Genomic DNA, 12,602 nt, shown 5'->3' with positions numbered 1-12,602 from the left:
TCCCAAGGGTTATCTATTCCAATCCTGTGCAATGCAGGAATCTCAGCTGAAGCATCCAAGACAGATGGCCACCCAACTTCTGCTTAAAAACCACCAACAAGTTCTATGAATTCTAATTTTGTCCTCCTCCTCCTCCTACCTGATGTGTTCTATAAGGAGCAACAGCTCCCAAGGAAGTACTGACAGCCATGGCAACTCTCCGGACTGAATATGCAACAACAATATTCTTTATTTCGGTCCAACGACCCACAAAAATATTTTCTTTTCTAAAATATTTTTTATTAGGGATTTCAAAATAACAATTTAACAAAAATACATCCTCCACATTTCCCCCCTCCATTTTCCCCTCCCCCCTAAAAAAGAAAAACCCACCCTCCCACCCCCAGAATTCCCTCAGCTCCTCTCTCTGGTTTCTCAGCACATGTTATTCTCTGCATGTTATAAAATTGTAAAGATCCTCAATTTATCTATCTGTATGTAATGGTTATAAGGGGTTGCTTGTGTGTAAGTTACCGTCACTGCTGGCTAGATTGCCTGGTTAACCTTGTCTTGGCTGACAGCCCTTCACTCCGTGGCCGTTCAGTCGCTCGCAGAATCCGTCAGTGGGCGTTTCTTGAGCCTCTTCCAGCAAAGAAGCTGTTTGACGCCAAGTCTCCTCCTACTCTCCCTGCACGGAAATCTTCTGCGCAGGGAAGGAGTTGGCAGAGGTGTGCCCGTGCTCTCCCCACCTTGTCTTGCTCCGATGTCAGTTCCCTGACACTGTATGTTGCCAATAAAGAATTTGTGAGAGTTTATTCAAAACCTGCCAAGGAGTCCAGTTCATTTTGTTGTTTCTTTAAATACTTCATAAAAGCTTCCCATTCTTCTTTAAAGTCACAGTTATCCTTGTCACGTAGTTTATGTGTCAATTTCGCCAATTCCGCATAGTCCATCAATTTCTCTTGCCACAGTTCTTTAGTCAGGATTTCCTCATTCTTCCATCCTTGTGCTATTAAGACTCTTGCCGCTGTTGTTGCATACATGAAAATGTTTTTTTTAAAAAAATTTCCTTGGCAGGTCTACAAAAACATTTTCAAAAGCAAAGATACAGAGATACAGGGCAAGGGTTCCAAGACGGATCACTGTGTTTTAACCAAAGCGTGTATGGTTTCTATTTTTTATTATAAGCAAGAGGGCAGACAGCTGGAGGCTGCTGAGTGCTGACTGAGGAGGATGGGGCACAGCCCCATTTGCCCTGAAGGAGCAGCCTCCACTGTATGTGATCATTCCAAAAAATAATAATCTATTGAGCATTAAGCCCTTTTGTGATTGTGTATTTGCACCCAGGGCCATAAGTCTTGGCAGGCCAGGGTGCATGTTTATTTTGCTGCTCTGCTGACAATCCTACTTTATTCTGGCCCCAACAGGATTTTACCGCTGGACTGTTTGCTTTCTTGGTTGTCCAAGGCTGGATTCCCCCTTTGCCTCCCCTTGCAGATCTGAATCACCTTTTCTCTACAAGGATGTATCTCTCGGTTTCCCTCTGCTTCCCTTAGTTTCTTATAGAAACCCCTGTTTCTATTTTGAGCCTGAGAATGAGGAAATGGATTGGAAGCAGTGAAAGAAGATACACTCTATGTTGTTGTGAAACCCTCCTGCGTAACCTTGACACTACAGTAGGGATGAACCTAAGCACTAAATAGCATCAAAATAGCACCATGAATCACGAGAACCTAAGGAGAGCCCTCCTGAACCAGTGGTTCAACTGGTCCAGTATCCTGTTCTCACAGTGGCCAACAAGATATCTGTTTCAAGAAGCCCCCCAATAGGACTTGGGCACAACAGAAACTCCCATCACTTGTGATTCCTAACAACTGTTTTTCAGACAATGAAGGCAGAATGGAGGCATAGTGGCTAGTAGCCTTATGGTACTTGTGACCCTTTGGATGTTGCTAGACTACAGCTTGCATGATCCCTCACCACCAATCGTACTGGGATTGATGAGTACTGGAGACAAACAACATCCAGAGAGTCACAGGTTTCCCAATGAAAATGTAACAGCTCATGAGGCAGGGCCCAACCAATGACATCCCATCCAACATTTCTTCAATGAAAATAGCGATGTCCTACTCTTTATTATTATTATTATTATTATTATTATTATTATCTTTATATCCCAGCCACTCCAGGCAGCTCCCAACAAACATAAAAACATAATAAAATATCAAACATTAAAAAACTTACAGGGCTGCCTTCTGATGTCTTCTAAAGGTTACTTATCTCCTTGGCTCAGGAGGGGAGGGGGTCACATAACTCTCTAACTTCCAATGAAAGTAGGGACGTTCTACTATACCCACCAACATTTCTCTGATGAAAATAGAGACATCCTAAGGAAAAGCAGGACATCCTGAGATCAAATAACAAACTGGGACAGCTTCTGTAAATCTGGGACTGTCTCTGGAAAAATTGGACACTTGGAGGGTCTGCAATGATGCTCTCCATTGCTTAAAGAATTCCTTCTGAAGCTGTTTGTTCTTGTTCTATGGTCCATTAAAACCCCACCCCTCCTTTCCTGAAGCCAGACCTCACCTCTCCTAATCCTTAATGAGGCTCCAGATGTGCCCCCTCCTCATCCACACAAGGCACACAATTGGAGAATAACAAATCAGAGCACAATAAGCAAAACAGACTATGACACCTCTGCCAGTTGGACCAATTGGAGGCTGGGTGTTGTTCAGGCTGGGAGGGGCAAAGCTTGGGGGAAGGAAGATCAGGTTGCACACCGGACTTCCGGACAGAGGTGGGGTTATGGAGATGAGGATTAGCCTTGCGGGTTGATAGGAATAACTGGGATGGGAGGCAAGTTGCAGGCCCTGTGGGGAGGGCCATGGAGCTAGTAGTTGTGTCTCAATCTGGAAAGACTCAAAGGCTTCACGTGCTGAATCTGAAGCCATGGCCTTCAGGACCCTCTCTAGAAACTTAACAGGGAGCCCAAGATCTGTTTGAAGTGTTAATGCTGTGAGTCCCTCCATCCTAAGCTCAGGCTGTATATATGTGTAAATAAAACCATACATGCCCTAAAGCAGGGGTCAGCAAACATTTTCAACAGGGGGCTGGTGCACTGTCCCTCAGACCTTGTGGGGGGCTGGACTATATTTTTTAAAAAGAAAATGAACGAATTCCTATGCCCCACAAATAACCCAGATGTGCATTTTAAATAAAAGGACACATTCTACTCAAGTAAAAACATGCTGATTCCTGGACCATCCGCGGGCCGGATTTAGAAGGCGATCGGGCCAGATCCAGCCCCTGGGCCTTAGTTTGCCTATCCATGCCCTAAAGAATCCAGTCTTCATGAACTTTCCAAGGAAACCAAAACCTGAAAACAAACCTCCGGCACCCTTGGAGCCTTTTGCTCCTTGGGGACCGGGGTGCATGCAACCCATAACTAAAATATGTAACGAAACTAACACAACACACACGAATTAAAATAGGGGACTCATGTAAACAGATTGGGGCTGATCAATGTGTGAAACAAAATGCTAGATGAGTCTTTGCAGGGATCTTCAAATATTCTGAGGAACTTTAGAAGAGCTCGCTGGATCAGGCCAATGACATCCTGTTCTTAACCGAGGTGAACCAAATCGCCATGGGAAACCTGAGCACAACAGCGCTCCCTGTTCCTATCATTTCCAGCAACTGACATTCAGAAGCATTACTGCATTCAACCATAGAAGCAGAGAGTAGACACCATGACCAGTAGTCATCAGTGGCCTTCTTCTGATAAACTTGTGTCTTTGCCTACATCTTACACTTGACTGGGAGTCTCCGATTCAGATTTCTTGCCAATGACCTCTTCTCATCTTTATTCTGTGTCCCACCCCCTACCCCCCGCCAGCAGGAATGACTTGCAATACAGCTTTGCTATCTGGGAGCAAGTAGGAGTGCAACAATGAATTCACCTTGGGACAGAGATGATGATATCGTTGGAGAGGAACACAAGCCTTTGAATCAGTACATACGTGAGGGTAGGTCCCCCGATATCGGAACCCACCATGGCTGGGCAAGATTTTTTTACCATCTATTTCATGTTCACTCAGAAGCAAGCCTTGTTGTGTTCAGTGGGGCATATTTCCTAGTACAGTGGTACCTCGGGTTAAGAACTTTAATTTGTTCTGGAGGTCTGTTCCTAACCTGAAACTGTTCTTAACCTGTGGTACCACTTTAGCTAATGGGGCCTTCCGCTGCCGCCACACTGCGGCGGCATGATTTCTGTTCTCATCCTGAAGCAAAGTTCTTAACCTGAGGTACTATTTCTGGGTTAGTGGAGTCTGTAACCTGAAGCGTATGTAACCCAAGTTACCACTGTAGTTGTGTTTTAAGGAATGCAGCCCATAGCAATGGGTACTTTTATTTTTCTTCCTTTTCTTTTCTTGAAATATGTTTATTGATACTTGTCCGAAGATATACAAAAATATCATATCCATTGCATAGTATCCTCTTATAAAACACTGAAATATTTCATCTAAAAAAGAACAGAGGTGGGAAGAATATTTTAAAAAGTGTGGGGGAGGGAGAAATAAAGGTAGAAAGAAAGAGCGTTGGAAGGGAAAAGAGAGAGAATAAAGAAAAACAAAAAGACCTTCAGTTTTATGTCCTGCAGCTACATTAACACCTGACCATTCTATCTTCTATAAACTGGTATTTTTTTCAATCTTCAAATGCAGATATTACGAGTTCATTTCCTCTTTCATGCAAAAAAGTCCACAAGAAGTTTCCAGTCCTTCATAAATGTCAATAATGATTTTTCTCCAATTAAACACATTGTGGAAACTTTTTAATGGAATGGGAACATCCATTCCATTCTTGGACCACATTACTTAATGCAGAGATAAGAAGAAATTCAGCTTGGTGCATGTGTTAATGTGAAGCAACCACACTACTTTCAGCTTCCTGAAACAGTATGCAAAGCAAGGAGCAGCTGTCCTTTCATGTTTGCACTTCTCCAAATGTTGTGATTTTTCTGCCAGCAGCAGGGGGGGGGGGGAGCATTTAATATGTGTATACTACAGCAAAGTGTGTATAGCAAATCATGCATAAGTATTAATAACCAGTGCTTTTTTCCCCTAAAAAATGTTTTGGGGTACTCTCATTTTGACTCAAGAAAACCACCATTTTATAGTTCAAATTGGGAAAAATAAATACAGTAAATGGACAAAAGTACGAAGATTCACAAAATGTTTAGGGATATGCGTACCTTTGCTTTCCCCCAGGAAGGAAGCACTGTTAATAACATACCAAAAAATGCATTCTGTTTGGGAGAAATTATTTGCAAAAATTTGCATATTACACAAGATATGCAGCAAAAATAGACCTAAAGTGTGTATATTAGGAGAAAATGCTGATCAATTCCAATGCAGGCTTACAACAAAATGGCAAGCTTGCTCAGTGTTGAACTTAAGAGTGGGAAAATCGAGAAGCGGAGAGAAACTAAATTTGTCGGATTCTGCCATCCCTGCTCTCCAGTGGTGAATCCCGGCCTTCTCTCTGCCTCTACAACAACTTCCACTGCCCTGACCCATATGATATTGAAGCTGCAATGTTGTGTATGCCTGGGAGAACCAAGAAACATCTCAGATCTGAAGGATCGGAAAGCTGCATAGCTGCCCTGGTTCCCTGACATGCCAACAAACCAGAGATGGCTTCCCAGTGGAAGCAAAACTGGTTGATAATAATAAATCAATAATAGTAATCATACTAACATATTTTTAAAAAATCAATTATTATTATTATTATTTTAAAAACAGTTAAAATCATATCTCTCCACCAGTGCTTTCAGGGTTGCCAGGAATGGTTTATTTCAGCCATCAGATAAGTGGGTGAAAAAGAATCCTTTCAATTTCCCGCTGACAGTCAGTAATGAAGGAGAGAGATGCACCACATTGAGGAGGACATTCCACAAATGGGGAGCTGCCACTAAAAAGGCCCTGTCACAGGTCAAGGCCAATTGGGCAGCCCCCACTGATGGCACCACTAATAAGGCTTCACTTTTGATGGCTGTCTGCTCTGTCTCATCATATACATTCCCTCTCTTCCTATAGGGCTGAATCATCTTCTCCAGGAACAGCTCCTCTGCGACACAACCATCGTGGCCAAAGGCGAACGGTTCCCCTGTCACAGGTATTTATTTATACATTTTGGGGTTGCTATTTGCCATGCAGGCAAAGGCCCTGCTCTGGGTTTAGAAGGGCCCCTGGGCAAGACACTCTCCATGTGGTTCCCTCTGCATGTGACTTGATCTCATCACCACCTGCTCCTCTTCCTTGTAATTACAGTGGTACCTCGGTTTACGACCAGTCCTGTTTACGAACTATTTGGTTTATGAACTCTACAAAACCAGAAGTGGTGTCCTGGTTTGTGAACTTTACCTCAGTATACGAATGGAAGCCGAATGGTGGAAGGGTACTGGTGGCGGGAGGCCTCATTAGGGAAAGAACAGATTTGGTTTAAGAATGGATGCTTGCTAGGTCAATGAACAAACAGGTAGTTTGTTTGCATAAGAAGATAAGAAGAATGTGCTGGCCCATCTCATCTAGAGTCCTGTTCTCACACTGACCAGTCAGATGTCCCAATGGGAAGCCTGCAGGCACAACCTGAATGCAAGAGTATTCTCCTCACTTGTGATGATATTTAAAGGCATACTTCCTCTGACAGTGGAGAAAGAATATATCCATCGGGGTTAGTTGCTACTGATAGCATTATTGTAGTAACCTGCCCAGGGAGCTTGTGGTGGAAGGCAGTGGGTAAGAAATAAAAGAATGGGGCTTGCAGTCCAATGAGATCTGGTGGTCCACTAGTTCACCATTTCTGGATTCTAAGCTTTCCCCAATCTGGTGCCCTCCAGATCTTGTTGGACTCCAAATCAATTCAGTCTAGCCAGCATGCCTCATGGTCAGGCATGATAGGAGTCCAGATCTTGTTGGACTCCAAATCAATTCAGTCTAGCCAGCATGCCTCATGGTCAGGCATGATAGCAACATCGGAAGGTCCTTGGGACTTGGCATCCCTGGTTTAGGGCAACTCACACGGAATGCCCTGTTGACATTCTTTGCTATATAGCTCTTTCCAGCATAATCCTGGAAATTCTTGTGCCAGAGTACTTCCTAGATCTACCGTACTCGCATTGGGTCCTTCTCTACCATGGTTGAAACAGCATCCATGTACTCATGAGGTATGGGGTGGTTAGGGTGCTGGACTCCAGTTCCCATCAGCCATAATCACTATGAGGTTTTTCCTACAACCAAGTGGGCATATACGTTTTATGAAATATCAAACAAAAGAAATTATGGGACCTGTAGTCCACCAACATCTGGAGGTTCTTAGGCCTCCCCATCCCCAGTTTAGGGGAACTCCTATAGAATCAAACAATGGTCAGAAGTGGGGTCATCATTCTTTTTTTTTTCCAGGCTACAAGAGGCTGCAATAATTAGAAACAAAATATGGAAGCTGGTAGACACAGGAACATTAGAAACTGCCTTATACAAAGTCAGACCTTTGGTTTATCTAGATCAGGGTTGTCTACACTGTGAGTCAATGCTTTTAAACTCGCTCATAAATGGTTTGGAGGTAGGGTTGAGCAGTGAGGTAGCCCAAGTCGGCTGACAGAGATTCCACATGGTTCAAGGTAGCTAAGGGATGCTGAATTGATACCCTGGCCTCCTAATGTTGACACATCCCTCCCTCCCTGTTGTTTAGGATGCTCCTTGCTGCCATCAACCCCTACTTCCGAGCCATGTTCTCCAACTCCTTCCGGGAGTCAAAGGATGGAGAAGTTCTGCTGCAAGACATGGAGCCCTCCATTGTCCAAGCTGTGGTGAACTATTACTACACGGAGGAGATTGCGCTCGTGCCGGAGATGGCCCAAGACCTGTTTGTAGCAGCCAGCAGGCTTCAAATCCTTCCTCTGCTCGAGAGTTGCTCCAGGTAATCCCTAAATAATGCCACATCTTTGAACATTGGTATCCTCTTTACTGCCTTATACCAAGTTAGACCATTGTTCCATCTATCTCAGTATTGTCTCCACTGGCTGGCAGCAGTTCTCGAGCATTTACAGAGCGAGGTTTCTTCTGACCTTATCTGGAGACACTGGGATCAAACCTTGGACTTGATGGTCTAAGCTATGGTCCGTCCCTAAATATGAAGCAAAATTCTGGTCCTCCCATTTGTGAACAAAGTGCTGGCTTAATCAGGAAGCTGCTTTACAGTGAGTCAAATCAGTGGCCGACTAGCTTTGTACTGTGAACAGTGAGTGGCAGTGATTGCTCTCCTGGGTTTCAGGCAGAAGTCTCTCCCAGCCCTACCTGAAGATGCTGGGGATTGAATCTGGGATCTTTCACTTGCAAAACAAATCCTCCAGCCCTGGGCAATGATCCCCTTAGTGGGAAATGCCCATCTTGTTTTGTATCGCTTGTCTATGCAACTCTCTCCGTTTGTTCTCACGTAGGGAATTTATTAAGTAAAAAGGCAACCAATGTTCAAGCAAGACGATACCCATCTTCACTGGTTGTACTGCAGTAAAGGACGGTTCCATAAAGGGATGGGAACTGTAACAAACACAGGGGCTTTTCAGCTTTTATGCCACCTCACAGTCACCCAATTAATCAGACAAGGCACAACACATTTGCCGTACAATTATTGCCATGTTGTCCATTACATGTCAGCTAAGCCAGTGGCGGGTGGCAGGATGCGGGTGGCACTGTGGGTTAAACCACAGAGCCTAGGGCTTGCCGATCAGAAGGTTGGCGGTTCGAATCTCCGTGATGGGGTGAGCTCCTGTTGCTTGGTCCCTGCTCCTACCAACCTAGCAGTTCAAAAGAATGCCAGTGGAAGTAGATAAATAAGTACCACTGCAGCAGGAAGGTAAACAGTGTTTTTGTGTGCTGCTCTGGTTCGCCAGAAGCGGCTTAGTCATGCTGGCCACATGACCCAGAAGCTGTACACCGGCTCCCTTGGCCAGTAAAGCGAGATGAGCGCTGCAACACCAGAGTTGTCCATGACTGGACCTAATGGTCAGGGGTCCCTTTTACCTTTACCTAAGCCAGTGACATGACATCTTTATGAACCAGCCAAGTTAACGGCACGGGTTGGTCAGTAGTACAAGCCAATCAGAACAGTAAACAGGAGCAGATTGCACAGAAAGTGTATCTCCATCTTCTCTGCCTCTAATTGGTTTGAAAGGAGGACCCCTCTGAAATAAGGCCTTTCTGCCTCTGTAACTACAGGCAACCCCTGATTTGTGTGGTAGTTGCATTCCCGGTTATTGCACATGATGGTGGAGCATGCATAAGCCCACTCCTCCCTGTTATGCCCCTGCCCCACCCCCTTCTGCCTCCTGTTCCACCCTCTTTTCTGGCTGCTTCCCAGTTGCCGTGATACACACTTGCATGGTCATGCATCAATTGGACTCTCATAAATCAGTTGTTGCCTGTATGTTCAAGCTATTGCAGTTTCTGGGGAAGTGGAATATTGGGGTGCAAAGACATTCCCTTCTCCAATCAAGTGCATTTCCATCACATGCTGATAGATAAATATGTCCATTTTTCTCAGTTTCTCAGTTTTCCAACCATCAGTTTGCCCCATTTCTGTATCAAAATTTCTTTTTATAACCTTGCGGGGAAATCAGCAGACCTTTTTTAGTGCCTTTCTCCTAGGTATATGCATTTTGGTACACAATTCTGTATGCATTTTTTTCCTTTTCTTTTGCAAGCAATAATGTAGATGCTCCCTTTTTGACTGCAGAACTGCTTCACACAATTGTTGAAAAATGGCTATGTTTTCACATTGCCTTTAGATTCAAGAAGTGTAGATTAGGTAGATTGACTTTAAAGCGTGAACCAAAGTAATTTCTCCCCCGTGAGTCAGGAGTGCCATCTGCAGGGCTCATGCACAATTCCAGATGAGATGTAGTGTGCCAAAGAGTTGCATTCATATTATTCAGCCTGCACACTTGGATTTTGCAATTATATTCTGATTACAAGCACAGAGTGGTTTAATAGTCAACTCCTCTTCCCAGGAAACTCTAGGAATTATCGCTCTGGGAGGGGAATAATGCTCTCTTAACAATTCTCTCAGTTTTAAAATAAATTTTATTTATAGATTTTTCAAAAAAACCAAACCAAAATAAATTGTACAACTTTTAAAAATTAACATTCAATTAGTATTTGAATTCTCTTCCAGCCCTCCATGGTTTCCCCAATTTTTCTGATGTTGCTGCATATTATAATTATTCTATACATTACCTCCACAGTATTCTCAGATATGTATTTTACTGCTGTTCATACTCTAAACCTGCTTGTGTTTCAACATGTTTACAATGATTTTTTAAAAGTAATCTACATTTTCCAATCCTGCTGAGAAACAGCCTCATCTTGATCTCTAATTTTACTAGTTAGACTTGTTAATTCAGCATATTCCATCAGTTGGGTCTCCTAACAACTCTCAGCACCCTTAACAAACTGCACTTCCTAGGTTCTTTTTACTATTTAAATTCTCCCGATGCTGCTTTAAATAATATTGTGCAGATGTGGCCATACACATCTTGTCTAGCTCATCTTCTGCAGCGGTGTGTGCTTTGTTAGCTGTGGTCTAAACCACTGAGCCTCTTGGGCTTGCCGATCAGAAGGTTGGTGGTTCGAATCCTCATGACGGAGTGAGCTCTCATTGCTCTGTCCCAGCTCCTGTCAACCTACCATTTCGAAAGCATACCAGTGCAAGTTGATAAATAGGTACCACTGTGGTGGGAAGGTAAACAGCGTTTCCGTATGCTCTGGTTTCTGTCATGGTGTCCCGTTGTGCCAGAAGCGGTTTAGTCATGCTGGCCACATGACCCAGAAGGCTGTCTGTGGATAAATGCCGGCTCCCTCGGCCTGAAAGCGAGATGAACCCCATAGTCACTTTTGACTGGATTTAACCGTCCAGGGATCCTTTACCTTTTTATACCTTCCCATCTGTCCGCCCCAGATACCTCTTGGAACACATCTCCCCAGAGAACTGCCTTTCACTCTACCAACTGGGCTTCGCACACAGCGACCCTGATCTCCTCCAAGAAGCCAAGATCCTGGTCAACCTGCACTTCAAGCGCCTCTCCATCGAGGACAAGACCTTCCCCAACTTGAACCCCAGTACCCTCATTAGCATCCTCTCCTTGGACAGTCTCGTGGTCTCTTCTGAACTCACTGTCTACCGGGCCGTGTGGCGCTGGGTGATGGCCCAGAGCGCCAGCCGCCTGCCATTCCTGGGGCAGCTCCTGACGCATGTGCGCCTCCCGCTCTTGACCCAGGAGGAGCTGAGGGTGGTCCAGTCTGAGCTGATGTGCTACAGGGACGTCCGCCTGCGGTGGAAGCGCTTCAACCGCCAGGAGAGGCTGCAGCACAGCGGAGGCCTGCGAAGAGGGATGTACTCCACCTGCATCATCTGCGTGGACCTCTTCAACATGGAAGGCCCAGAACTGAAGACCAAGGACTTCCAGGTCGGCTGCTTCGACCCCCAGGCTGAAACGTGGGAAAAGATGCCCCTGTTGAAATGCCTGTATTGCGCCCGCTGTGTGGCCGTCGGGGACAAGCTGTACGTCACCGGAGGGGTCCACACGGATGACTCTTATTCAGACACGATGCACGAGTACAGCCCCTTGAGGGGTCGCTGGACTCAGCTCCCTTCCATGTCTGTGGCCAGGGCCTCCCATGGCTTCCTCGCCTGCAACCAGCAGCTGTTCGCCATGGGTGGCTGGTGCAAGTACGAGGACTACCTTGACACAGCGGAGTGCTTCGACTTGGAGAGAAAGTTCTGGGCCCCGATTAAAAGGATGCCCTTTGCTCTCAGCCACTTTGCCTCGGCGGCGCTCAGGAACAAGCTCTACCTGGTCGGCGGCGTCACAGACACCGTCGGCTCATGGTACGCTTCCCGGAAGGTCCTGATCTACGAAGTGAGCTTTGACACGTGGAGTCAAGTGTACCTGGACAACGAGTGCTACTGGTCTGGCGCTGTGGCCATGAACAACGGGATCTATGTGATCGGGGGCTACTTCCGGAGCCGGACGAGGCACAACGAGCGCTGGTCGGAAACAGGGAACCTGCGCTGCACCCGGAAGTGTTTCTTTCTGGGGGAAGACGGCCAGTTGGACAGGAGAGTCACTATCCCCAGGCTGCCCATAGAGCTGGCGGGGGCCGGTGTGGTGCGCTGGAAGCACCGCATTTACGTGCTGGGTGGGGAGAACACCTACATGTATAACAACCTGGAAGGAGAGAACGAAGAGGAATATTATAACACTGTTTACTACTGGGAACTCGGAGCCACAAAGTGGGTCCAGTGCCAGGAGAGGCTGCCATTCACCAGCTGGGGACTCAGCGGCTTTGGCTGCACCACCATGAAGGTCCCCAAAAAGCCCATCCTAGAGCTTTTCCGAAAGACGTCGGTTGCACTGACAGCCATAGAGGTGGTGAACCCTTAGTGGATGTGAGGCTCACAGACAGCTTGCAAAGTGGTTTCTACAGCAATGATCTGCCTGAGAAACCTGAAGGCACTTAACTCTCGAGAGGTATAGAACAGAAGGACTAGTCATTACCTAC

General features: G+C 45.7%; 1 protein-coding gene across 2 annotated transcripts; it reads left to right on the top strand.

The window, feature by feature from the left end:
• Positions 1–2,672: 2,672 nt before the first annotated feature.
• On the top strand, positions 2,673–12,602 carry LOC309347430 (kelch-like protein 38). Of its 2 annotated transcripts, none has more exons than XM_081871991.1 (5): positions 2,673–2,779; positions 3,881–4,007; positions 6,081–6,159; positions 7,735–7,962; positions 10,999–12,602. In XM_081871991.1, exons 2-5 carry the CDS (start codon positions 3,932–3,934, stop codon positions 12,482–12,484), a joined length of 1,869 nt encoding a protein of 622 aa, XP_081728117.1. In that variant the 5' UTR covers positions 2,673–2,779; positions 3,881–3,931; the 3' UTR covers positions 12,485–12,602. The 2 variants fall into 2 exon arrangements, with proteins under 2 accessions (XP_081728117.1, XP_081728118.1); XM_081871992.1 differs by having other exon boundaries at positions 2,727–2,779; positions 3,878–4,007.

Source organism: Podarcis erhardii (genome assembly GCF_964252035.2).
Source record: "Podarcis erhardii genome assembly, chromosome: 7".
NCBI lineage: Eukaryota > Metazoa > Chordata > Lepidosauria > Squamata > Lacertidae > Podarcis > Podarcis erhardii.
Note: the sequence above shows the minus strand (reverse complement) of the source record. Positions and strands in the feature narration are given on the sequence as shown.